The 27,779-nt window shown below is 45.9% G+C and overlaps 1 protein-coding gene across 9 annotated transcripts in view; it reads left to right on the top strand.

The window, feature by feature from the left end:
* DENND1A (DENN domain containing 1A) overlaps positions 1-27,779 on the top strand; it is a 275,137-nt gene that overhangs the window by 230,339 nt on the left and 17,019 nt on the right. For 5 of the 9 annotated variants that reach the window (XM_048513360.1, XM_048513359.1, XM_048513356.1 and 2 more), the window contains 7 exons: positions 499-600; positions 1,950-2,037; positions 3,096-3,136; positions 5,166-5,237; positions 6,387-6,443; positions 12,002-12,133; positions 22,529-22,585. In XM_048513360.1, the coding sequence (XP_048369317.1) occupies positions 499-600; positions 1,950-2,037; positions 3,096-3,136; positions 5,166-5,237; positions 6,387-6,443; positions 12,002-12,133; positions 22,529-22,585 (549 nt within the window). The remainder of the gene's footprint in view (positions 1-498; positions 601-1,949; positions 2,038-3,095; positions 3,137-5,165; positions 5,238-6,386; positions 6,444-12,001; positions 12,134-22,528; positions 22,586-27,779) is intronic. The other 4 variants (XM_048513362.1, XM_048513361.1, XM_048513358.1 and 1 more) reach the window with 1 other exon arrangement.

Raw genomic sequence — 27,779 nt, 5'->3', positions numbered from 1 at the left:
GCTGCTAGCCTATTGTGACGTTCGAGATAGTCAGTTTGGGCTATTTTCTTACAACAGCAGATGATGTGCTCCACGGTTTCATCACCCTCTTTGCAGAGACGGCACTTTGGGTCATTGTAGGACTTTTCAATTCGTGTCTTTATTGCATTATTATTATTATTATTATTATTATTATTATTATTATTATTATTATTATTATTATTATTATTATTATTATTATTATTATTATTATTATTATTATTATTATTATTATTGGGTTTATAGACCGCCCTCCCCCGAAGGGCTCAGGAAGGACATGGAAGGAGTGTGTGTGTGTGTGACTGGTTTTGCTCCTTACTCTAATCAACAGCGTTCTCTTTGTTGCAGAAAGATCCCCGAGAAGACCTGACTCTCCATCGTGTTTGCCATAATGGCTAATTTGGGACCCCATTGATTATGCTTACTTGAGAGCGTTTGCCAGTATAAACTCTCAGTCTTTCCTCTGGTTCCTTTTTCCAGGAGGTGCCCATAACATTCTGTGAAGAAACGTTTGTCTCCCACCGGTCAGCCACCATGCGGCAGTTCCTGCAGAATGCCATCCAGCTGCAGCTCTTCAAGCAGGTACTGCAGGTGGCTGAGGAAGGAGTGATCCCCGCCCCCCCCTCACCCCACCTTTGTGCTTTGTGATCTATACTGGGCCGCATCCTCTGAAAAACTGCTGGCTGCTTTGTGACCTAATTAGTGTAATTTATGGGTCAAAATGAGATGCCTTCCACATTAACTTTTTCCAGCCTTACTGATAATCCATTTTAACAGTATTCCCCCCTCCCCCTTCTGTGTTCTGCAGTAGTAAACTTCCCAGGTACACCATCTCTGGTCTTCATTACAAATGCCCTCTAGTTTTATGGAGCCTCCTTGGCATTGTGGATAGAGTGTCAGACTAGTATCCTGGGAAACCTAGAGCCTCATCCAAAGAGTGGAGGGGGATAATCTGGCCAAGGGCACAGCGGGGTGGCCATGTTGGTGGATTCACCCTCTCAGGACTCCTTACCCCAGCAGAGCGGTGAAACCACCACCATGAAGCCACTGCCACCCTCCCCTAGCGGTGGAATGCAGTGCAGGACGCTGTGGCAGTGTCCCTGTGCGCCCCCGCCCCCACTTGCGTGGGGCGGGACTAGGGGATGTTGACTTCCTTCTGGCCTTTGCCAGTGTTGCACCGGTGGACCACAATTCAGACCTAAGCCTGACCTTTTGGTTGGTGTAAGTCCATTTCAGCCCATTGAGGCTTCTCAGCAGTGGGGAGGCTGTTGCACTTTGCGAGCCTCCCCATACCGCTGGGAAGCCTCTTTGGGAGCATTACATCAGCACCATGGCCAGCTACCTCCACTGTGGATGGGACTACCTGTTTTAAGTCCCCACTTCTACCATGGATGCCGGCTGGCTGTGTTCTCTCAGCTTGACCTGTCACACAGGGGTGTTATTGTGATAAATGAAGGGGGGGGAAATGATGTTCTAAGCTGCTTTCAGTCCCAACTTGGTAGAAAAGTGGCATATTAATGAATAACTACCAAAACATACATGTATTTGGGTCTATAGCTCAGTAGTAGCATACTTGTTTTTGCATGCCCCTGGTCCAATCATATCATTTGCACCTGAGAGATTTTCAGTGGTTGGAGAAGACTTTTCTTTGCCCAAGATGTACAGGCTAATCTGAATCCCCCAGATAAGCCTCCACAGCTCAAGCGGCAAGTGGGGAATCAAGCCCGGTTCCTCCAGATTAGAGTACACCTGCTCTTAACCATTACGCCATTTACTTTCCGTGAACTGAAGCATTTCCTTGCTCTAACATCTTGTTCCCTCAGAGGAGAGTTTTGTGTGTCTGTTGAAATATTGGGAGGGTGCATTCTTCAGTTCTTCAGAACAGCACAGGTGAGCTTTCCTTGGTACGTGTCCTTTTTCCTTTGCTGCAGTTTATTGATGGCCGTCTTGATCTTCTCAACTCTGGAGAAGGTTTCAGCGATGTCTTTGAGGAAGAGATAAACATGAGCGAATATGCAGGTATGCATCTCCTCAAGTTTGTCAGTTTCATTTAGAAACAGGAGCCAGCCCTTGAAGCAAGATTGGTGCAGGATGTCAGGTTTTAAACACAGACCTCTTCTTGTCCTGAGCCCTGGCTTATCAAAAGGCACCCAGGGATGGGGACGCTGACCTGAGGCAGTAGATTTTCAGTCCCGTGGTGGAGGTGGGGTGGGGAGGACTGAGCTGGAGTGGAAGTGGAATTCAGCACAGATGCCCTTTCCCCACCCCCAGATTAAGCCAGAGTTGTATCTCCTAGTGCCATGGTGGCGAACCTATGGCACTCCAGATGCTCATGAACTACAATTCCCATCAGCCCAATTGGCCATGCTGGCAAGGGCTGATGGGATTTGTAGTCCATTAACATCTGGAGTGCCATAAGTTCGCCACCACTGTCCTAGTGAATGTTGTTGGGACCTCCTTGATGCTGTGAAAACTAGCAATCGGAAAACACCCCACCACATACACACACACACACGCACAAATTAATGGACATTGTGTCCACAAAACTGAAAACTGCTTTTGAAAGCAGTCAGAGCCAGAATAAATTCTGTCACTTAGTGGTTGGAAGACATTGTGTTGTGCACCACCCCCAAAATCAAAATACTCTGGAATTTTAGTGTGCTTTAGTTCCTTTAATTTTGCCTGTTTTGGATCTTACTTTGTGGGGATCATAGACTGTCTGGTGCAGCAGCTTTAGCAACTGTTCAAGATGATGTGTTAGCAGGTGGCTGTCAGATTCTGGGGTGCTGCCCCCTTGCCTCTGGAGTCAAGCCAAGAGTCCTGTGGCAGATCATCCCAGAGAAGGGGTCTCCGTGTGTAACAGTCAGGAGGGGCAAGATGGGCAGATAGAAACCCCAGAGCAGTTTGCTATATTTAAATGCTCCTGCTAGCTATATTTAAATTCAGAAGAAATTGCTATCTCACTAATTTTGCTACTGTTTGTAGAGAGGCCAGAATAGATGCCTTAATGACTATGCTTTGGGGGCTGCTGCTAGGTTGAATGAGGTTCTCACCTCTGTGCTGTCTCCTTGTGTCAGGTAGCGACAACCTGTACCATCAGTGGCTGTCAACAGTCCGGGTAAGTCTCCTCTGCTTCTTGACAGTTCATTTTTTTTTTTGGATGGAGGGGGGGCTTCTGTAGTTTTTCATTCCCTCTCTGCAATGGCACTGGCACATGAGCTCTAGTTCCTGTTGGAAGACATTTCCCTCCCCCCGATTTGAAACGCTGCTATTTTTCCAGTGTGCAGGTACTGATTTCCCGTCTTCAAGGATGCTAGACACCATGATTAATTTTTTTTCTTTTTTTCTTCGTGGCCAGCTTACAGCCCTGGTCTTAATTTAACTGACACAAATTAACTCTGCCATATGATAGATATTTGTGAATACCATACCATAAATAGTTCCCAGGAGCTTGATAGTAAATGCTTTTTCCCTCTCAATACTGGACATATTCAAGATAGTCACTGAAACGAGTTAATTAGCAGCAGCAACTTTTTACAACTGGAGCCACCAACTTTTTCACGCAGAGCTTTGTAGTGAAGGGCTGATGTAGCGAAGACCTGAGGTTCTGAGAGAAACAAAAGAAGACCTCCAAAAATATCATGTCTGCTTTCCTGTTGTTCTCACAGAATGCCAAATAATGTTCAAGAGAGGCAGAAAGAGAATGCTATGAATTAATAAAAAAAGTCTAGGCTCACATGAGAAACCATTTGTAATAAGATCTTTCTTTCTCTTCCTTTTCTCTCTTTCTGTTTCTCCCTGCCTGCCTACCTGCCCCCATCTATCTCTACCTACCTACCTACCTACCTACCTACCTACCTACCTACCTACCTACCTACCTACCTACCTACCTACCTATCTATCTATCTATCTATCTATCTATCTATCTATCTATCTATCTATCTATCTATCTATCTATCTATCTATCTATCTATCTATCTATCTATCTATCTATCTATCTATCTATCTATCTATCTATCTATCTGTTAATTGCTTTAAAAAGATTGCTGTGTCTGGATAAACTCCTTTTCTCTGTGTGTGTAGAGGGAGGGATGGTTATCTATCTCTTGTATACTTTTTTATTTATCAGAATAATGCATTATGTAGCCATAGTGCGCCAAAGAATAAATAAAACACTAACTGGACTGCTCGATTATTCTTTCTGACATATCAGAGCCTTGCATGCATTTCTGTCTTAAATCTTCTGGGATTATCTGTGGGTGGATTTCGCCTCTCCTCTGTCCTGCCTTCATTCTCCTCCTGACCACAGCTAGGCTCTGCTTCTGACAGTGTTGTAAGGAAAATCAAGCTCTTAGATGCAAAGGATGAGAGGAGGGCTGCCAGAAGCTTGTTCAGGTTGTGTGCACCTGTTCCTTGAAAACATAAATGTTTGTGACGTGAGCCAGTGGATTGTTCCAACTACTGATCAGGCTGTATGGCACACTGCCATATTACTTTTTATGTAACCTGAGGCCTCATCTTTTTGTAGGGCCAGTTTGGAAATCTACTTCATGTGGATACTATTTTTAAAAAAATATCCACAGTTCTTCCTTATTTAGGAATCGATTGGATCTATAGAGGATTTCTGACTACCACCCATACTATTCCTGGGGCAGGGGCTGCTGTCCCCAGAAGGAGAAGTTTCTGTTCAGAGGGGAGGGGGTAACTCCTCTCTGCCAGAAGCATCATTTTGGGGGTATTTTGAGCTGCAGTGGGAATGGGTAGGAAATCACCCTCAGCTGGTGGAAATTGCTGTTGGGACCAAGCCATTATTTCCTCACACAGATATAAGCTTCAGTCTGGCAGGTATGAATGAGCAGTCTTAGAATATTATTGGATGGTTCATAAAAATATAAGGATGCCACAGATTTTTTAAAAGTTCATTTTAAAAATGTTAAAATATAAAAGGGGAATTCCAGAAAGATATTATCTGAACCAGGAAGTAGAGTCCCTTTCTGCCCATAGCCCTGTAGTCATTGGGGGGGGGGCGCGGGGGGCGCGGGGGAGATTGACTTTACAAACTCTTTTTCCAGAAAACAGTTCTGTTGTCCTGTAATCAGATGGAGGTGCTATGATTTCTTTTCTGCCTTATTGCTTTTCTGATGTAGAAAGGAAGTGGTGCCATTTTGAATACAGTGAAGACCAAGGCAAACCCTGCCATGAAGACAGTCTACAAGTTTGTAAGTGGTGCAGAAACTAAGAAAGTGTGTTGATTATTTGGGGAGGGCTGCTCTTAAGCATAGTCGGTGTACCTCGTGATGCTCTTTGTGCTAATCAGATCACTCAACAGAAATGAGAAGCATTTTAACAGCAAAAGAACTAGGAAGTAAATTTTAATAGAAAGAATTTTTTAATTTTTTACTACTAAACTGTTTCATTGTGATTAAAAGACAATCCACTAGTTTAGCTCTTTTGAGTAAATTAAAATCAACAAAATGTAGCAATAATAGTTTGAAATGGTTATTAGTGTGCTGGCTATAAAAATGTTTAAACAAAAACTACCTCCTCAAAACTACTCACATCTCCAGCAAGGAAAAAAATGGGGTGGAGGAATTTCAGGAAATGGGGTTCAAATAGCAGTGTTAACACTGGCGCTTGGGAGGATAAGTTGCATGTGACTTTGAGTTGCAGCGAGATACAAAAAAAGAGTCTCAGCCCCACCCACCCCCATTCCAGAAGGTGAGTTCCAAAGGGGAGAGGAAGTCTATCCTGCAATATTGCAAATTTCCTTTTTCACGGAAGCTGGAGGCTAGAGACCTGAAAGGGCTTCCGCCTTGGTCAGCCTCACTTGCATGTTCCATCTGTTTAATTTCCCTGCCACAGGAACTTTTTGCCAAACCCAATATGAATTAAAATCAATTCTGAATCCTCCGTGTGTCGTCCCCCACCCCACCCCCCTCCCCAGGACTGAGCTGCTAAGTTGTGATTCACTTACTAGCAAAAAAAATGTATTTCTAAAACTTCTCTACTGGTCTTTTGCTGATATGCTGCAGGGTGGATCCTGCCCCAGTGAAAAAGCAACTTGGCTTCTCACGCTTTGAGGCAGAGATGAAAAAATAATTAGAGGGAAGAATAAGAAATCTCGGCTTTCGGAGCAAACAAAATCTCCTTCCTCCTCATTAAAGATTGTTTTTTTAACCTCTTGTCTTTGTATTTGCTTTTCATACCCATTATGTCTTCGGTTGATGACCCAATTCTTTCTCTTCCCATTCTCGGTAATCAGAGAAGGTGGGTCTGGATGGACTGGAGCCAAAGCCCGCTTGCCTTTGGAACCAGAAAGGGATTTATGGCTGAAACTAATTTCCCCTCCTCCTCTCCTTTTCATGCAGGCAAAAGATCATGCAAAAATGGGAATAAAAGAAGTAAAAAACCGCTTGAAGCAAAAGGTACTTGAAGTTTGTATTATTTCTTTTTTTAAAAAAAAGAATGGAAGGCATACTTGGCCACAGAAAGCATTATGTGATCAATGGAGTGCTGTTTGGTGCTGTGTTGTTAACACACTTCAAAATGCATTACCAGCTGTCCTGGATTTTTCCCACTGTTATAAATATTCACAGACAAAACCCAAAATACATTAAGGGTCAGATGTGGGATTTGTGCCCTTGTACTAAAAAGTGTGTGTGTGTGGGGGGGGGGGGGGAGTCGACAGGGGAGCCCCCTGCTTCGCTTCTTCACGAAGGCTGGAGGGGCTGCAGAAGCAGTCCCTCTTTGCGTTCTCCCCTGTGGTGAAAAGTCAGGGGGTCACTTCACTTATTGCAAAATGTACCACCTCAATTTAATTCTGGATTTGAAAGAACGTGCAGATCCCAAGTGGGTGTGTGCACGCTGCTCTTTCTTTCATTTATATCCTTTCTTTGGGGTCCAGGGCTGTCTCCCCTCTGGACTCTTCTAGGTTTCAGCTTGGCTGCTGCATTGTGTGCCTTCAGGCAGTGCAGCAAAAGATGCCCATGTGAGATGTCCCCACAAGCCAGTTTACGCAACACCTCCGTGCCTTTCCCTTTTGTGGAAGCCTTTTCCATGTAGGAAACAGCCAAAAATGTGAAGCCGTTTTTGAGAAGCCAGAAGCGTTCTTTCAGGTTGTACAGGACACTTCGTCGGTCGTCAGTGTAAAATGTGAGAGTGGATAAACTGACGTAAGTGAAGCACACCTGCGGCAAGGATTGGGTCCAGAGTCCCACTTAAAGGACAAATTCATCTGGCGCCGCAGACACCGAAGATGCCCTGCTTTTAACTCCACTCGTTTGATATTTGTACAGGCAACATGAGTGCAACATCCAGCTTGTATATTCAGACAGATCCTTTTCTGACTGCATAACTCGGATTTCGCTGGTTTCGCTTCTTCTGAACCTTCTGAGGGCTCCAATCCAGTCAAGGAATACAAATGTCTCTCTCTCATCACCTCACCTAGCCCTGTGTGTTATTTATGTGGTGTTTTTCTTGTAACAACTGTTGCAAGTGTCTCTCAGACTGCGGCTTTTCCTTGAAAAGGGAAGAAAGTGCTTCCTTCCACTTGGTTCCAGACATCTTCTTTTCTCTCACTTTGTGAAATGGCAGTGAGAGGTTTCTCCAAGTCTGAGATATTACGAACGGCACCATGACTTTTGGAGCTGTTCCTCTCTGTGCTCCATTAGTTCAGCCTTGCCCGGTTTCTGTGGGGCTTCTGCAGATTTCACCTTTGGTGTCTTTGCTAATGACAGCACCTAATCTCTCTAAGCAGAGAAAGTGGCAGTGTCGCTTTCTCTCCCCAGCCCCCAAGATTTGGACGGTGCTCCCCCATCTTCTGGGTGACTAATTTGAGGCTTCTCTGGATTTGACCTGGCAACCTCCTGCATATTTCCCGGACTTAGCATGAAAAAGTGTCACTGCTTTTGGCTAGGAAAAGCCAAGCCTAAAACATCACCTACGTGGTCTCCGTTGCCAGATAGGAGTGGCGTTTCTCTATAGCAATGGAAGGAATTTTTAAATGCTCTGAAGCCGAGAAAGCGGCTTTTTCTGTCTGTGCATAGCAATGATGACCTCTCAAATATAATCAAGAGCCCATTTTTGCCCTCGGACTGCTCCAGCTCTGGATTTGAATTGCAAATGGGAAATGCTGGGTTGACCTCCAGAGAGGTCAGCCTGGTGTATGTAAGGTCCTCCTCTAATATGATCGTGGAGATTGAATGGGGCTCCCTTCCCATCCCTTCTTCGTTTTGTGGGCTGGGGTTTTAAAGCATTCACAATCATTTGCACAGCCTCCTCGTGACTGAGAGCAAATGATTACTAACAGAGAACAGTGTGGCAGCTTCATTCTGTGCCCAGTAACACTTTCATAAAGTAAAGGCTGCTTCTCCCCTCTTTCACAAATGGAGGAAGGCGACCATGTCAAGCCACGCTCTTACTTTGCTTCCTTTTGAAACCGAGCTCTGTAGAATTGAGCAGCACAGGAGGCGAGGGCGGGGGTGGGAGACCATCAGAAATCTAGCTGGGGCCCAGCTTTCCAGTCTCACACATAGTTACTCCGACCAAGGTTGCTAATTTATTTGCTACCTCCAATGGTGACCTTATTCTTCCGTTCCTTTCCAATGTTTCTCATGTGTACCTTTTGTGGGAGGCGTCATGTAAAGAGATTTGTTGACTGTCAGATCAGTGTGTTGATGAAAGAGGTGTTGTGAAATTGATGTTGATACTTCGGCGAGAGGTTCCTTACGGTTACCTGCATGCACAACATATCATACCTCTGGAGCCCCTGACCAGCATCTGCTAGGAAAAGAGAACTTCCAGATCAATGCTTAGCCCACCACCTGGGACAGTCTCTGTGTTCTCAGAGGAAGTGGTTCTGTTGAGAAGCAGATGGAGAATCATAGAAAAAAGCTGGAGTAGCTTACCAGGCCCTTGATCCTGACCCTCTGTGGCCTCGTGCAGGGGGCAATACCTCACACATGAAGTACGTGAGGCAGTTATGCGTCTTGTAAGGCTATTAAGTTCCTAGGCAGCTGCAGTCAGCGCAGTGTTGGTCTGGAAGTTAGGACGTGGTTCTTAGTGTTCTACAGAGATGGCATTGGCAGGCCAAAATGCCACCAGGAACACCAGTTTTAAGCGTGTTTTCCCCACACGCTCCAAGCGAATTGACTTTTCAGTCACACAGTGAACTAGATCTGCTCAAGGCCCCTGTCCAGATTGCATGTCTTAAGGAAATGCACTACTGTCCATGTGGTTTTCTCTCCATCACTGGATGAAGCAGAATTTCTGCCACAACAGAGCTGAAGCCATCTCTTAGGCTGTAGCAGAAAACCTAACTGCAACCTCAAGATTAATGTGGCTGGTGTTGGGACATCCTCCCTTGCGGCAATTCCCTTTTTTCCCCCTGCATATTCTACGTAATCTTCTTGTTATCTATGGTTTCTTGTGGGATCTCCAGCTCAACATGCTGGAAGCAGCTGTTGGCTGCTTCTTCCACTCCAGTCTCATACTAGTTGTTTAGGTGTTTGTGTGTGGAGGGGTGTGGTTCCTTTGTGAAACGTGGGAGGAAATACTGCATATTCTACAAAATCTTGTTAGGTACTTTTTTCAGCTGCCTTGCACTTTCAGGACTCCTGGTTCATTGTAGCTTTTCCATGGGCTGCAGGCGGTCCAAGATCACTCAGCAATGGATTTACCAATCAGGAAAATCCATAGTTATTTCAGAAGTTAAAATTAGAGGGGCCTTGGATTTTGCTGTACTAGGTCTTCTTCATAGGGAGAGCACTGTAACAAAAGCCTTTATCACGTGACTGCTAAGCAATGTGAAATAGCTCCAGACTTTGAAAAAGTATCTTGTGAGGATGATGTGTTGTTTCCCTTTCCATGTCAATAATGTCTATCATTCTATTATTTGAATTGTTTTAGGATTCTGTATTTGTATGCTTCAAAATCCATCTCAGAATCCACATAGTTATGAAGGCTGCTGTCTGCCCCTACGGAGGGCTATAGGGCAACTATTTAGCCATGTTCCTAGTTTGCCTGGGTCCTGCCAGATTCTGCTTCCATCACTTCAACAAAAAGTTGTACCTTACATTTGAGGTTCTTGTTGCTTAGTGTATTCCTTTATTTTGTTCTAAAAAGGCAGGATGGCATTGTAGCGCTCAAACAAAGTTTGTTGAGGGTTTCTCTTTAACAAGTTCTTAATTTCCGTGGTCATACCTCTTGCCTATCTTGACATAATCCTTGCTCCACCAGAGGGATCTGGGGAGGTCTCTTCTTTGTCTGTCTAGAGCAGACAAAGTTCCTCAGAAGGTCCATCCATCTTTTGTTTCGATTGACCTGAGGGTGTTAGGTCATCCTGTGTCCAAAAGAACCATTTCTAATTGGCTATCAGCTTGCATGTCTCATTACACTGTTTGAGCAAAAGAAGAACTTGCGGGGGCAAGTCAAAGGTCAGTCCATCAAAGCAGCTGGCCTTGGGGTCAAGTCTTGCAAAGCATGTGCGTGCGGTGCTCTCTCTGTATTTACCAAGCATTATTCCCTTGACATTGTTGCACAGAGGTTTAAGGTTGAGGCTCACCGTGCTGCAGGCTTTGTTCCTCACCTGATTGTCCAAGTCTTTCCATCTTCTCTGATCTTTGAGGAGCTCCTGCCTGCTAGTCGTTGCTATGTCTGCCCCCAGTCTGCTTCTTCCAACATGTTTTCATTACGTGGTATACCACACTCACACAGCCCGGTTCTCAAGCCACTGGCTCACTTACCTTTGATAAAGGCAAAGAGCTGATGAGTTCTCGGGTCGAATGTGTCCTTCCTGTCAAAGAGTTTAAACAATCTTTAACATTAAGCCGATGTTTTGTCTTTAGCGAACTGGCCAGTGGACCAGATTGAAATATTTTAGCACCCTGCAAAACTTCAGTGGAGCAGCTGTTTGTGTGCATATGTGTATATTTGAAAGAAGACACGGCAGCTGTGGAGACCAAATTGAATATTTGGGGGGGATCCAGGTCATTTTTTTGATAACATACAGTAGATCCAAAATGGCTTTCAAAATAAACAAGTGCAAAACCCATCTGGTATGTGGGCAACCCTAGTGCAGAAGTGGTCTTGCGTGGCTTTCAACAAATATCTGCTAGTCTTGAATTCAAATTGGAGAGAATCAGCCTGTTTAAATTTCTTTTTAAGTGAACCGTCGCACCTGCGTGCCGCACAGCTTCCAGACTTCTCAACATAAATGAAAAGGCTGCATAAGCATAAGGAGTGTCCAGTCCATAAAGTGCCCCTTTCAGACAGCAACTGATATGTGCAGTGTGTTGGGAGCCCTTGCCATCAACAGCAGATCTGTTGGAGTCCAGTCAAATCTAAGATATGTAACAAGGGGAGAATGTACACCCTAAGCAAGGTTGGCTTCACCTCACTCTCTAGTTTTGGCTCACTGAGCTGTCTCCCATTCAGGGGGGTGATCTTTCTGGCTGGACCCTTCATCTGATCTTTCTCTGTTTGTTTATTTGTTTTATTTACTTTATTTGTATACCGCCCTCCCCCAAAGGGCCCCTCGAAGAAGCCCTCCCCTTCAAGTTTGTTGGTGAACTTGCCCAAACTGTCTTGAACTGCCTGCTGGGAGGCATCTCCGAGATTCCCTTGCTTATTCACATCCATTTTCTCTGAATAGTGACCAATCACTTGAGGAACAGTTCAGCATTACTTGACACACCTTTGCCTCTTCTGGTCATTTCACAAGAGAAGCTCTCCGTTTTGGCTTCCAACTGGTGAAATGAAGGGGAGGTCAACTTCCTGTGTATATCCATATTTAAACTGTAACTGAGCAGAGCCATGTGGGGTAAATATTCTCTTTAGTGAATGCTTATTTTTCTGCCATTGTCAATGCTAACATCAGAACTTGCTCAGTCAGATTTTTTTTAATCTCAAAGTCCCTTTTCTCTGTCTATGCCTCACAATTGAGAGTGCTCCTGGCCATGCAATTCACTTTTTTGCTACCATACAGGACATTGCTGAGAATGGCTGCTCCACAGTGCCAGAAGACTCGCTCCCGCGGACAGCTCCTTCTCCATTGGCTGAAAAGAGAGATCCTAGACTGCGAGAGGACAGGCGACCCATCACGGTGCACTTTGGACAGGTATGGGGGTGGAGCCATTTCTCTGCATTCAGAGAGCACTGGTGTGTCTTGGATGTATGCAGTTAGCATTTCAAGTGCACTGTTCAGGTAGGCCTACAAGATGTTGGCTTGCTTTTTAGCCTTTGCTGTAGGCAGACATGCAATAAATCTCAGCTTTGTGGTGTCGCCATGAAAATCTATGCACTTGAGGGTCGCATGCAAAAAATAACACAAAACAACAGAAGGACTTTGGAGGAGCTGCGGTATCTGTGATGGCTGTGCTGTGTAAAGGACTGTATACTCCTTATATACCACTACAAGCCCACGTACATTTGGAGTCACATGCAGCAGTCTGGCTCTGCACACAGCTCCTACTGATTTGTGTAAGTGGCTTACTCCAAAGCCTCCACAGGCTCAGGGATGAAGCCTCTGTGAGATGCCTGCGTGTGCTTCATGCACCTTTTTGCTCATAAGGCATTTTTCAGGCTGTGTTTGCATTCCTGAATATAGTTATATTTTCACAGCATTGGGAAGCAACCTACCTCTGCCATTACAGGGAACGGCTACATGTGCCTTCCCTACAGCTGTGTTGAAGGTGTCTTCTGTTATCTAGCCCAATCATTAGTGTCAGCCGCAAACGCCTTATTATTATAAGCACACTGGCACACTTTGAACAGCAAAAGCAATGAACTGCAGTTGGAAAATCAATTAATGGCTCTTTAATAGCACACTCCACATTGTTGTATTGACTCTGGTGCTCTGCAGGCAGGGGATTTTTATTATGTCTCTGGCAATATATTTGTGAAAATCAGCCCGGATTAGAGAGGCTGATAATTTTTAAAAACTGCTCTTGTGTACTCCTGAAAACCAACTTCCCAGTTGTGCTGCTGCTGTGTGAAGAGGGGGAGATATGGTTCTCATGTTATCACTGGGTTTGTCAGTACTTAGTGTAAATCTGCCATTTAATATACATTACAGATCAAGGGGTTAAATAGACATTACAGATCAAGGGGTCAAAATATACATAAAGGGGTTAAATAGACATTACAGATCAAGAGGTCAAAATAACACTTGATTTCATTAAGTTCTCATGGGAAGTACTCCTGTGGAAGAACACCATCGAGGAGGATTAACATTTAAAGTTTTGTAAACTATAACTATGGTCTTTTGTGGAGGTGGGGACCACATTTATTTGATTAAATTCCCACCATTTGGGAAATCTACGTTGCCCTGGGCCCAAAATGCAGTCAGATATTGGAGTATCTTCATGCTGGCTGCTTTTGCCTTCACCTCTGTATCTCCCTCTTATTATTTGAATAGGATTTCAGTCTTTCTAATGGAATATGGAGTTCATCCAGCCTCTCATTCTAGTTCAGGTACTCTTAAGGCACAGGCACACTGGCTCCCCCCCCCCCCTTATTTCTCATTGACCATTATGGGTGTTAGACTGAGGTAACGACACCTGCTGTTTTCTTCTCACAAAAGGCAGCGTCCCTCTTTTCATTAATAGTACACCATTCGCTGTCATTAAAACCAATAACAAGACCAAGCAAAATGACTGTTTTGTGTTTGGGATTCTGCCTGGATGTATGTGAAGTGCAGAAGGTCTCGGTTACTAATAAAGGCCTTCTCAAAGAAAATCATGGCACACACACCCCTCCCCTTGTTGTTACCTTCGGTACGCATCACCTGTGGCTTGAAACTGAAGGGGGATCCTTCAGGGGTCTCACTTGACTATGAGGAAAGGATACTAACTGCTGCCCGGGTGCAAATCTTCAGTGCCCCCAAAGCTTCTTCTGAATTTGTGGCGACGTCTGTCCTAAACTTGGAAACTCTCAAAATAAAGACCCTCAACCACTTTCTGGGAGAGTGATCGTATTTAGCAGCGCAGACGGCGAGTGGTAATTCTTGCTTTGAAATTTTTGTTCTGGAAACACTACAAAGATTGAATTAAATATTTCCCCGTCACCTTTTAACTTTGCGAATAATTTAAAAACTCTAATAATGCCTCTGAAACGAAAGCTGCACATCCTCAGAATGAGGGAAGGATGAAAGAGGGGTGTGTGTGTCCGTCCCCGCCCCCAATCCGTTGCTATAACTTGCAGTCCATGTGTCCCAGCATTACATCAGTGTGCAGAGCGAAGGGAAGCAGGTTTTTTTTTTTAAATGCATGCATGCCGACGAGGGTCAAGCCCCCTGGATCAGTAATGCAGTTGGCTTGCTGTGGCTGCGGCAGCTCTGCAGCCCACCAGCCCCAGCAAGATGCCTTAATTGAGATGTGCTGTCAGAGTGACAAACACATTTGCATACAGTCTATTTATTTTCGTTGGAGAGGTCTGCCGGCTGCCGGGTTGAACATCCTTAATCAGCTCGCTGAAAGTGAGCCGGCAGCTCGCTCTCTCGCTGTCCTACGCTGGGCGCTTTTCTTCATTAAGTGACAGATTAGCTGGAAGGGGGATGGGCTTGGGAGCCAACTGCAACGTTTAATTTTAACTCATTAAGGCGAGCCTGACTGTCGCTGGCAGCCAGTTCTGTCCTTCCTGCCCACCGCTGGTGTCAGTTATTAATCTGCTGACAAAGAGGAAGAATGCAGCAAAATGTCTGGGCAGCTGAAGAGGCTCCAGGCCAACCTCTTGCTCCGTCCCAAGAAAGGTGTTTGTTTTCCTCTCTCTTCGTGGTATGGACAGTCTGAAGCAGTGGTGGGATTCAGCCAGTTCGCACCACTTCGGTTGTTAAAATGGTGACTTGCAAACAACCAGTTGTTAAATTATTTGAATCCCACCACTGGAACCGGTTGTTCAATTATTTGAATCCCACCACTGGTCTGAAGTTTAGCACGGGCTTCTCAGACTTCCTGGCAGTCTTTGCATCGCAGCCTCCGTGCTTCATGAAAAAGGGATAAGCCAGCTCCTTCACTGACATGACAAAAGTAACATTTGGACAGTGGGGAGAGGAAGGCGCTCTGGCTCCTTTGTTCTGCTGTGCAGCTTTCACGCCTGGTCCCTTTGGGGCAAGCAAGACTCCCGTTGGCCCCCTTGCTGAGGTGGTCATGTCTTTGTTTCCTTCTCTGCATGAGGGAGACCTGCATCTTAATGCTTTCCATCTTAACAGTGTTAGCTGTGTAATTTCCAGCCAGTTACTCAGAATGCAATAGATGTTGCTCGTGCCATGCTTGAGACTCTCCTCCTACTGGGTGTGTCTCTTGCACACATGTGTACCGATAGCAAAGTGGTGGGGTTCTCGGTGGTAAACTGTCAGGATTGTTGGAGGGAGCAAATGACGTTTGAGATCTGAGATTTGACCAAATGTCCATGCTCTTAATTGAAAGAAAGTGTCCAGTATTCGAAATCCTGTGTTTCTTTAATCTGTAGACTTCTTCCTTCTATGTTCTACCTGCACGGCTGCAGAAGCTGTTGATACCCAAACCTTTTTGGAAAGGGCATTACTGCTGCTGAAGTTGCACGATTTGCAAGAGGTTTTTGACTCGCTTTCCTGCTCTATTATCAATGCAAAATGAATGCCATGCCACATGTTGCATTAAATGGCCCCAGGGCCATGCCTCTTAGGCTGCTCATATTAGATTGATCAGAAGAAAAGTTAATGTATCTTTAGAAGTAGCAAATACATCAGATGCGTCCTCACCCTTTCAGTCTGTCTTGCGGTGATAGAAAAGAAGGAAGCCCGTACAAACTTTCAGATGGTTCTAGTGTTAGGTAAAGTGTGTTACTTCATTAAGGTCACATCTGAGTAATACAAGAACCTTCAAAAGGCCTGGTTACAGAAAAATTGATGGAAGCCTGTGGATTTGTGATCATTTCCTTCCCTTGAAGGCACATAGATGCAGAAGGAGAAGTCATCTTCATGGGCCAGCCCACTTAAGTTCTTTGCGATCTTTGCTGTCTGTCATGGTCTCAACTTATTGGCCTAGTAGGTTACTGAGTTGCTGCAGCCTTTAAGCTGTATTCAATCTTAAAGAATTATATGGAACAACCTTCTGGATGCTTGAAGCTATCATTGCCTTTCCAGGAATGGGTAGGGAGAAAGTTCCTTACCTAGAGGCTTATGGAGGAAAAGTTCAAGGCTGTGTGGATCTCCATGGTCTACCTTCCACCTGAAAACCCAGCCTCTTTGTTGGCGACAAACACAGGGCAGTTTCTGGTAGGCATATTTCTTCTGCTGCTAAAATTCCCATCAGCCCCTGCCAGCATGGCCAATTGGCCATGCTGGCAGGGGCTGATGGGAGTTGTAGTCCATAACATCTGGAGTGCCAAAGGTTCGCCACCACGGTGTTAGGAGGTCAGTGAGAAGAAGAGACCCAACTGCATTTGCAAAATGCAAAAATGGATTGTTGAGTCGATGTGCAAGAGGGCAGGAGATTATCCACAGGTTAAAGAAGAAGCCCTTGGCCATGGGGAAGCAAGACCCACTCAGCTTTCTCTTCACACTGGCACACTGGCAGATTTTCTGTTAATCTTAATAGGGTCACGTTGCTGCAGGAAGAGCTCAAGGGGATGAGGAGATTCCTTGTACTATTCCTGAGTTAGCTGGTGCACCATCATCCCCTGCCCAGGGCCAGAATCTTTCCTATTCTGTGATCCTTCTTTCCCAGTTACACTGGACATCAGTTGGCTCGGTGACTTGGTTTGCTCATGTAAGGACCCCTGGATCAGTTCCTTAGGTAGGTTCTTAAGAAGGAGAACTGGAGAGATCCACCAGGTAAGTGGTGCTAGGACTAGATCAGGGGTAGGGAACCTGCGGCTCTCCAGATGTTCAGGAACTACAATTCCCATCAGCCTCTGTCAGCATGGCCAATTGGCCATGCTGGTAGGGGCTGATGGGAATTGTAGTTCCTGAACATCTGGAGAGCCGCAGGTTCCCTACCCCTGCACTAGATGGACCACTGGCCTTTCAATCGCTTAATCTGAGCCTATGCTCAGTGTTGCAAGTCAATGAGCTTTGTGCTATGACTTTTGAGCAGTGCTACAGGTCTCATAAAGGAGATGTCATTTGAAAAATGATTCTCTTCCCCCCCCCCCCCATCCCCAAAATGAAAGAGACAAAGCAATTCCCTGGACCACATGATACTGAAGAACAGGACTATGGGCTAGATCCTCCTCCCTTCCCTTCCACACACACTTTCTCTTCCTGCCATTGCTGCTGCTTCTGCAGGAGAGGAGAGAGGCTTCTTTTAAAATAGAGGCTAGTTTGGAATAAGGTTTTAAATAGCCTTCTTGATCATCAGGGAGGGAAGAAGTAGAACTCTCTATTATTATATTTCGATGTTAGCATTTAGAGAAGCAGGAAGGAGCTGGCAGCATGGAATGGGAGTGAAGGGGGAGGCGTGGTGCAAATGAGTGGGAAGGGTTGAGCTGGGTAGGTTGGCCATGGGTGGAAAGAAGATGTCTGGTGCAAAGCTGTGCTCACTGGCAAATCTGGCTGCTCAGTCTGGTATTTTGTGAATCCTGATTTTGCTCAGCAGCTATGTGACAAACAGTATGCTAACAAACCAGTTGCTGTTGGGAACTGTGGTAGACCCAGTCTTTTCCCTAGCAGTGTGATTTTTTAAAATTGCTGCTTGAAACAACCATTGCTTACTGAGTTCATGTGCATCATCTACAGTTACTTCTAGGTTTCAATGCCAGACCTCCCAATCACTAGCTTGAATCTTCATCATTGCTTCTACCAGTGATGGGCACAAACTGTATAAACTAGTTTTTCCTGAGGCCCTTCTGTCCTGTAATCTTGCTGCACCAAACACTGCTGTCCTGTCTCCAATGAGTTTGCTGCCCTGGTAGGATGGGGTGTCATATGGCGTCTCCAAATTGCCAGGTCCTTAGACATATACAAACCTAATTGGTGATAGAGATGCTGGTGTCTTTCTGGCATGATAATTGCGGCCGTTTTCTTTCAGCTTAAAACATCTCCCTTCCCAACCAATAATCACGTACGTATCCATTGATATTCATCTTGAATAGTCCAGTCGTAGATTCTGTAGATGTGAATTCCAGCATCAAACCGAACTCCCATCTCTGTGAGAAGCTATAAAAATGACCGATGGAAGGGGCAAAAAAAAAAAGAAAAGAATAAGAAAGTTTTAAACCCTGGCCTGGCTTTCTGTCTTTTGCTTAATACCCGATTGGTGAATGTTCCACGTTTTAAATGAGAAATGTATGCAGCTGGCTCTCTGCTGACAATGTCCTTGAGGATTTGACAGTGAAATTTTCCAGCAGTTGCTCTTTGTTAGGATCCTGGCGGTGTCTAACAAGGCAGCCGAGCTGCTGGTACCTTCGACTCCTGTTTGTTCTCCGAGGGCTTGGGGGCTGCTGCAGTAAGCACATCGACCAGGGCTGATCATTACAAGGGCGTACGCCACCGTGAATAAAAATGTCACCCGCTCCCCCCGTCTCACAGCAGTACAAAATGTCAGCCCTGTCAAACACACATTGCAGGGAGCACTGAGCAGTCGGTACAAATTGGAAAGCCGAATATTCCCCCGGCTTTCTGATATTCTTCATTTGAAGCAGAGGAAAAACAGTTGTTAACCTATTAGCTGTGATTTTAAACTCCGCTGAAGCCAGCGACGGACAGGTTTTCTTTGTACGCAGAGTGAATGTATTCCTGGTGTCCCCAATTTTTTTTTTGAGAAAACTACCTCCCCATTTGATATTCAGGGAGCCCACAAAGGAATGTGCTCCTGGATGCCGGTCTCTCTGTTGCTTTTCATCTGTGACACTTTTGGAGGCCTGGAAAGACTTTTTGTACAGATTTGCCCTCTGAAAACCTCTCCTTGGTTTTCGGTGCAAATGAATTGAGCTAATGATCCAGGGGACTGGCCGGAAAAGGTCCCCCCGTTCACAGCTTTGTGCGGTAGAGTAGGTTGGAGATGTCTACTGCTCCGGTCTGGGTGGGGTAACAGGACTCTCTGAAGCCGTCTCAAAGGTGTTGCCATCTGTCCCATCTCAGCAAGATCCGGTGAAGCGAGCTGGACCCAAGGAAGTGCGCGAAGCTCTGTATCTAGATATTATTCATGTGGACCATTACCCTGTTTCCCCGAAAATAAGACCAGCCCGGAAAATAAGACCTACCCCGAAAATAAGACCTAGCATGATTTTTGGAGGATGCTTGAAATATAAGCCCGACTCCAAAAATAAGCCCTAGTTACAGATTCCCCGGAGTAGCTGATCTGGTCACGTGGTGGGGGGTGGGGTGCAAAATGGTGGAAAAAATAAGACATCCCCTGAAAATAAGCCCTAACACATCTTTTGGAGTAGAAATTAATATAACACCATGTCTTATTTTCGGGAAAACACGGTGGAAGCTGTGTGTGGCATAGGGATCCATCACGGGCTTGCTAAAGCCATACACTTCACTAATAGATGGGGAGCCATTGGGTATAAAATTGAAAATTAAAACCGAGTGGACTCCGATTTTTGTTTTCTGTTGGGTATGTTTAATATCCTTTGTGGTTGTTTTTTTCCCCTCAATCCTGACTGTGAGATATAAGGCAGCTTTTCATGTCGTATCATTGGCATTGAAAAAACCTCCAACCAGCAGACAGTCCAAATGTGGTAGGTGGAAGTTGCAGTTTCTGATGCATCTTCAGATTTAGACTTCAGGTTTCTAAATTTAGGATATTAAGGAGGAGGAGGATTTATACCCCATTTTTCTCTCCTGTAGGGAGACTCAAGGTGGCTTACAAGCTCCTTTCCCTTCCTCTCCCCACAACAGACATCTTGCAAGGTAGGTGGGGCTGAGAGATTTCTGAAGAACTGTGACTATCCCAAGGTCACCCAGCAGGAATGCAAGAGTTCGTAACCACATCTGGTTCACCAGATAAGTCTCTGCCACTCAGGTGGAGGAGTGGGAAATCAAACCTAGTTCTCCAGATTAAAATCCGCCTGCTCTTAATCACTACACCACGCTGGATGAGGGGATGGGTTGGCCAAGAACCAGTGTCAGCCTGCCAGCTGCACATCTTCCCTTTAAAAGCAAGATTTGCTCCGATCTTTTGATCACCTCTGGGCTAGATGACTGCAACTCTTCCTTTGAGGACTCTGCAGTAGTCTGGAATGCAGCAGCAGGGATCCATCTGGAGAAAATGACCAGGAAAGCATCTCACCAGTTCAGGAGGAAACTTTACTAGCTTTCAGTTTAACTTCCAGGCAATTCAAAAAGCTGGTCCTTAACTTTAAACCCATAACTAGCCTGGGTCAGTTCTACCAGATGAACCATGCTGATCATTAAGCTCTTCAGCAGAAAACCTTTTTTGTGTGTTCTGTGCAGAGGTGAGGTGAGTGTTAGCCAGAGACTGGGCTGTGTACATAGTGGTCCCTTAAGAATTCCTAGCCTGCATCTGTCCACCTGGTAGGTACTCTTTTGAGCCTTAGGTGCCCATAAAAACATTTTTTTCCCCAGACCTTTGGTAATTATCCTTTCCTTTGCCACTAGAAGGGAATTCTGAAGGGAATCCAGACATTTTCTTTATCTCACAAACTGGGCCTTCTTGAGTCTACCTTCTTGAGTCTACCTTACTGTCACTGGAGGGTGGTTGGGTGGTTTTTCAGATTGCTACATAGCTGTATTATGTTGTTGTTGTTGTTTCAGCATTTTAAAAAAGACCCTGTATTGTGTTTATTAAGTAAATATAGAAATGCTTAAATTAAAAAAAACAAAAAAAAACACTGCTGTGTTTCCCCCTTCCAGTTTATGCTCAATTCATGGGTGATAGTGGGGGCAGGGGGCACGTGTGCAGGGGCTGTTTTGTTCACAGCAGGAATTTTGAAGGAATGTCTCGGAGGAGGGTGGCATGATGGTACAGTGGGCTCAAGCTGCACCCTTACCTGTCCTTGGTTAGTTGAGCCAGGAGAACTGGTGGGAGGCGCCTCGGCCTCACCATTCCATGCAGTTTTGATACTTTGCACCGGCTGACTCCCCCACCAAGCACCCTCCAGTGGCAGCGGCCTCGCAGCAAGGTAGACTCGAGGAGATGAAGGCCCAGTCCGTGAGACGAAGGAAATGTCTGAATTCCCTTCAGAAAAGGGATTTGCAGCTCCAAAAGCCGGGAGGACGAGGGCTCTCCCTCCCTCTGGCTCTCCACCACAGGCCTGCAGCCATAATTTAGCTGCCTTCAGCAGCCTGGCCATCCACAGCCTCGTCCCCATTCATCCTGCAGCTCAGGTAATTAAGCTGATATTCCAACACAGCTTCCCCTTCTGACCTTTTGGAAACAATGTGTTTTGCTGCCTCAACACATTAACTGCAAATCAGACACTGTTTTTATTAAATATAATTTTCATGTCCGGCGAATATGCTTGGAGCATGGCACTGTCTGTGCTCTCTGTCCTGAACTTTAAAAGGCAAACTCCGGCAAAGACTGGGCAGGAGACAGGGGGTGGCCTTGTCATAGTGCCTTCCACACTCACTCGCTAGCTTGCCTTGCCAGCTAAACTTCAGATCTGATCACAGGTTTGTTTGTTTGTTTGTTTTTAATTAAAAGGACTTTTTACCCTGTGTATTTAATTAAAGGGTTCGTGAGATACTTTGTGAAAATTAATGTAACCGCCAAAATGAGACTGCAGAACAAAGCATCATATTTGTGGAAGGTTTAAGAAGAAGAAGAAGAAGAGTTTGGATTTATATCCCCCCTTTCTCTCCTGCAGGAGACTCAAGGGGACTTACAATCTCCTTGCCCTTCCCCCCTCACAATAAACACCCTGTGAGGTGCGTGGGGCTGAGAGAGCTCTGAAAAGTATGGTTGCGGCTAGTCACATCCCCAGTATCCAATCCTGATCCATGTGTGTAGCCAGAGTGTGGTGTGTGGCGCCATAACTGCGTCCAGGGAGTCTGAGGACTTCTTTTCATAGAACTACCATACTTCTGGCCCTCACAGAAACAGGCTTAGAGTCTGGGCAAGTTTTCCCCTTTGCCCATCTTCATGAATCAAATTGTTGCTTTTGTCCTTTGTGGGCACAGTGTCTTAGATTCCTTAGTGCAGTGCTTAAAATTATTTTTTCTTCCAAAGTGTGTTTACATTGCTGTGATGCACAGAACAGTATGACGTAGAAGTACACCAGTGGTCTTTCTGCTCGACTAGGAAACAGGTTCTTCTTACCATACTTAAACGACATCTCAGTACCAATAGTCTGCTGTTTATATTTGGAGGCGGGGACACTATGCTTAAAGTGTGTGATCTGGCCAGCAAGGTGTAGTTTACAGCAGAACAGAGGCAAGTCTCTACACTTCCCCCCCCCCCCACTTCCTCCCCCGGTATTGTTGTGTTCATCCCCTGGTTCCTCCCACAAAAGTGTCAATCGGGTTTAAGGCATTGATGGGATGCCATTCCAGCCAGCTATATGTATGTGGGGGTAATTGCTGCATAACGTGCTGGTGACTGAAGTTTCCAATTTGATGCCGCAGCCAAGTGTTCGCCCTCCAAGACCGCCTCCTCCCAAGATCCATCGCTCATCCAGGCCCGTGAGTAGCCGGATATTCCGCCTCTGCTGCATCTTTAACCCTGCGTGCTCCATAATCTGACTAAATATTGCTAGGTGGGACTTGTCAACTTTGACTCTGTTCCTCAGTGCCTTTCTTTGGCGGTTTTGAGCCCTGCCCTTGACTCTTGTTTGCCTTCATCAGGGTCTTTTGCCACCACTGCTATTCTTACTCTGAAGATGCCTTTCCCTCCTTCTCCTTTATTCCAGTCTCAATGTTCGGTTTTAGCCAGGCAGCTTGTGAAGATAGGAACTTGCCTCTGCAATCAGGAGCCACCTCGAAGTAAAATTGCTAATAATCCACACTCCAAGGAGGTAACAAGAGAAGCCGTCTTGGTCAAAGGAATTGTGCCTTGGCCGAAATGTGACTGACACTTGCCAAATTTTCTGGCAGGTTTAGTCCACATCCTAAAGTCTGGGCTCTTTTTTTGCAATAGGTTAAAATGTTGATTCTGTCAAAGGAATAAAGAAGTCTGAACAGGCTAGTTCAAAGACCGGAAAACCACAATATGCGTTCCAGAACTTTTGATTTAAAGCATACCTTATGAAATTAGCCTAAGGTATTATACAACAAACAGCAGAACAAGCTGCTCAGCCTCCCTTGTCTTCCTCTGCACTTCTTTCCTGGAGTGAAAGGCACACTAGATGGCGGGGTGGTGGGAGTCCCTTAGTGCCAGGGAATGAATGCCAAGGCTGGCTTAGGTCACTGGATGCCGAAGTAGAAATCTAACCGGCCCCCTTCGTCCGCACAGAATGACGAAGAGCTGTGTCAGAGCAGAATGCTGCCCCTACGTAACTTTTGTTTATTTCACAAAGCCCTACACAGAAGTTCCTCTGGGTCATGCTCCGAGAGTCAGAGCTGCTGCCTGGCGTCGGGGCCAAAGCCCCCAGCAGGATTGTGCCTCGTGACTCTTCTCTCCTTGGTTCACAGCTGTGCAGTACATGAACAGCAACCAGAAAATTGTAAGCAAGGGCCCCCGGGGACCCCTCTGACACTTTTCTCGCGTGGCATCTGCTTACCTTCTGTGCCGCAGAGTCTCCTGCAGTTGGAAACCTGAACACACACGATGATGAAAGTGTCACTGAAACCACCCAATGAAAACTGGATTTCTTCTCCCAGTCAGAAAGTAGCTGAAGACAAACACGTTTTCCAACAGTAAAGTGCATCTTTGCATAATTCCAGTCAGGTCAGGATCAGCGCTGGTCCAAACTGTGTCCGCTCTTAATTTTTTTGTTCAGCTTTCCTTGCTGCCTTTGCCAGATGCCTTGAGAGGTGCAGATGGGATTACTTGTGTGAAACTAATGGCTGTTGGCCCAAAGGAGTCGTTTGGTGTCAGCCCGTGCTGAACAGCTCTTTCTGTGGGTTTCAGGATTTTTATACTGCCTGCCCTAATTTCACCAGGGGACATGGCTTTCTTTAATCCAGTTTCTTATATGAAAGTGAGATCAAAGAAACAATGTCAAGTTTTCAAAGTGTCTTGCTAAAACTAACGGAGTCCCTCTTCTGCTTTAGACTTCTGTTGTTTGTTGATGGCCGGGTCTGGGTGTGCTATTTGCTCTTAACTTCCAGCGCATGAGATCGAGTGAGAGAGCATGTCTTAACAATGGAGGCGGGGTTTAAGCCGGGCAAGCGATTGCTATGGAGTTATGCATTGATCATTTCCTTTTCCACGTATGTCAAAGATGGTGCTGATTACTTCTGGATCTGTTGTTCAGAGCTCTGGACATTGGAGACCTTAGAGGATTGGCTGAGATTCATTACTCAAGAAACAAACTAATTTTCCTTTTTTTCCCCTCTCACTGTAGCCAAAAGGTTTGGGTCACTTACTTCTTCCAGTGGAGGGAGGGGGCTTCTGCCAACAGAACTTTACTGAGCAATCTTGTTTCCAAATCAAACTTGTCCTTGACATCAAAGACCATCTAGCCCAGCTAGTTTAGATCTCCACTACTATGCATGAGTAGTTATGCTCTGTAAGTTATGCTCATGTCAACCTTTTTTGTGCCCAAAATAAGACATGTGTGGAAGAAAGCGGGATTAATAAGTAGTGTGTTTGAAGTGGTTTTTCCTTCAGAGCTTAGGCGGTTGTATGGTAGTTCAGGACCTTGAAATTCCTGGTCGTTGGCTGTGATCTGTGGAGTTGGTATTCTCCAGGAGGTTGCATCAGAGCCTGACGTGGAAACACACTTCTCTCTGTGATGCACCTCTGATGCCAGCCACAGATGCAGGCAAAACGTTAGGAACAAGATCTATCAGACCACCGCCACACAGCCAGGAAAACCCACAACAACAACCAGTTGAATCCATCTGCGAAAGCCTTCGACAGTACATTAATAAGAAAGGTTGCCGTGCAGTTAATTGCCCCCTTGGAAGGGTACCTTGCACCTTTTCTGAAGGGATGCCAGAAAGTAATTCCTGCATGATGATTTTTGGAGATGGGATGTTTCTCACAGGCATTCTAGTTTTTCAAAATTGGTTGTGTAAGTCCAATTACTTCTTTTGGGAATCGTGTAGGTGGTTTCCTGTAGCCCAAGGCCAAAACCACTCGTTCCTCCCAAAGTGCAGGAGGGTGAGGATGCAGCCATCGATCTGCATTTCTTCACGGGCCGTCTATGAATTTAGAAACCCAGCGTGGGAACAGTGAAAGCCTCCTCACCAGTAGTGAGAGGGATGAATTTTGCCTGAGCCTCTGAAATAATCTGGGAGTGACAAGATAGGAACAAGAATTGACTTTGGAACCTAAACTTCAGATTCTGAGCACATGTATCAAAAATGCAGCTATGCATCATTTGCAAAAGCTCTCTGCGGTTGGGGAGTTTTACCTGCATACTCTCCGGCCTCCAGTGAGGAATGTTTACTCAACATGTATGAGAGTTTCCATTCTTTTAATAAATCCCTTTAAGTATCTTTGATTCTATTCTTTTTTTAAAAAATTCCCATGGACACTTCAAAACTAGCTTCTTTCCCAGCTAATTATTTTCAACTGCAGAGGCTGGGGTGGGATATGTCCAGCATCATGCACACCTCCTTCATCCTCAAAATCCAGCCTGCTTGTACCTTATAGCCTGTTACAGCAGGAAGTTCTGCAGTCAAGATTACCTTGTTCCTTAGACTCTGAAGACAGACCAATGGCCCATCTCTCTGTTGCTTCTACCCAAGCCGGTGGCCTCACCAGCTCTGACATTGTGCTGGCAGTCCTGAAGGTAAAAGGAACCCCCTTGAATGTTTTGGGTACCATTTCCTTTGTCACGGGACTTATGAAAGAAGTAATGATGCTTCTGCCACTTTTCAAGGAAGGCAGATCCCACCTATGCCATGAGTTCAAGTGACGTCCCCAGATAATCTGGCATTCCTGTTAACTGCCGATGCGGTCCTTGTTAATCTGGCATTTGCCCTCTTGGTTGAGCAGCACACACAGCGCGTTTTCATTCATGGTGCATTTAACCCCCCTTCTCTGGTAGCTTTTGAAACGCAGCTGGGATTTGGCCTCTTCCCCAACCCGCCCCCCCCCCCCTTCTCCAAATGTCCTGTCAGGGGCTGGCACAAAATCCTCTTTAGCATCTCTCCCTCCCCCTCCGACGCTGTGCAGTTGCTGTCTCAGGCGGGGCTGGGCTGCGTTCCCTGCCCCGAGAGGGCCGCCCCAAAGGTGAAAGTGTTCGCAGCGCAGTGACAAGCCAGCTTTAGGCTTAATTAAACAGTTTTCCTTCTCTCTCTCTCTCCCTCTCTCTTCCCCTCTCCTCTCTCTCTCTCTCTCTCTCTCTCTCTCTCTCCCTCCCTCTTGCCTTTCCCTCTCTCTGTGTTTTATCATCCCTAATGAAGCAGTCTCCTCCATCGATCCTGCTGATTTGCCAAGCCATTCCTTTTGTTTGCTGGCGCTGAGCCATGCAGCCGCTCTCTGACAGCTCAGCTCCTCTAATTAGCTCTGTTGTTCTTTTTCCCCATGTTTCACCGCCTTGCAAGTTCACTTGAAGTTGCTGCAAACTTAATCCTTCTATTCCTGCCATAAATGTGCCGCCCTTAAGCCATCTTGATTGCAAAAGGAGAACCAGCCTTGTGTGCCAGAGACGCTCTCGGCCCTCTAGCATCTGACCTCCGCTCTTCCTAGGGGGCCAGTGGCATTCAATTGTGCTGGGGACCCCAGGCCGCCCCCTTTACCCTCCGTTCCTGCTTCATTCGTGCCGTTGCCTTCGCGGATGATTATTCCATGATAAGCTGCTTGTCAGTGGTGGGGTTTCCCGCTGTATGATCTCGGCCCTTCAGGATGAGCAAGCAGGTTTGCCAGGACCTTGGCTGAAGACCTCAGCAGCCAGTTTCGCCCTCAAGAGAATGCCCTGCCTCAATTCAGAGGCTAGTGCTGGGAGCAACCTTTTTGCCACTTGAAAATCTGCAGCTCATTGTTGGGGAGGGGAGCTTGAACACTCAATTGCAATCTTGCAGAGGCGGGGGGTGCGCAACGCACCAGGCACACTCCCCTATGGGGGTGTGGCAGGGGCGTTCCGGGGCAGGACCAGGGCGGGGGACGCACCAGGGCACCGGGCGCTTTCCCCCCCTTGCTATGCCTCTGCAATCTTCTATGTTTGGAGGACAAAGATCTTGCACTGTGCTTTCCTTTACAAAAGCCTGGTTGTCGGGATGCTTTTCTTTGGTTGAGCGTACGGGGTTCCTTTTCTATGGGACACCAGCCACACAAGGTGGTAAGATTGCCTGCAACTTTTCATAACGATGACTCCAATTTCCCTCTTGCCACAAGCTGCTCCTAGAAGCCTGCAGCCTGTGTGCCTCTGGCGTGATGATACCCATCCATGCATGCTGTTTGTTTTATTAACTTGTACCCCACTTGTTTTCAAAGCTGTTGCTATATAAGGCAATCAAAATGTAAAACCATATCATGTAACCTTTAGATTGAAGCTAGTTAAAACTACAGCAATCATATTTGTTTTTAAAAGCAACAAAATTGCAGAGGGAGAAGGATAACCATGTTGCCCCACTGCACAGGCACACACATGTGCGCACGCACGCACGCACGCACACACGCACACACACACACACACACACACTGTTCCATCACCCATCAGGGCTTGGGTGCTGATGGGAAGACCAGCCATCCTTGGGGTCTCGTGAAAGGGGCACTTAGACGAGGAAAAGGGCTCCCCATAGGAAATGGCTGCCAATGTTGGAA

This window comes from Sphaerodactylus townsendi, linkage group LG12 (assembly GCF_021028975.2).
Source record: "Sphaerodactylus townsendi isolate TG3544 linkage group LG12, MPM_Stown_v2.3, whole genome shotgun sequence".
Classification (NCBI taxonomy): Eukaryota; Metazoa; Chordata; class Lepidosauria; order Squamata; family Sphaerodactylidae; genus Sphaerodactylus; species Sphaerodactylus townsendi.
The sequence above is the reverse complement of the archived record's forward strand: the minus strand, read 5'-3'. Positions and strand labels throughout refer to the sequence as shown.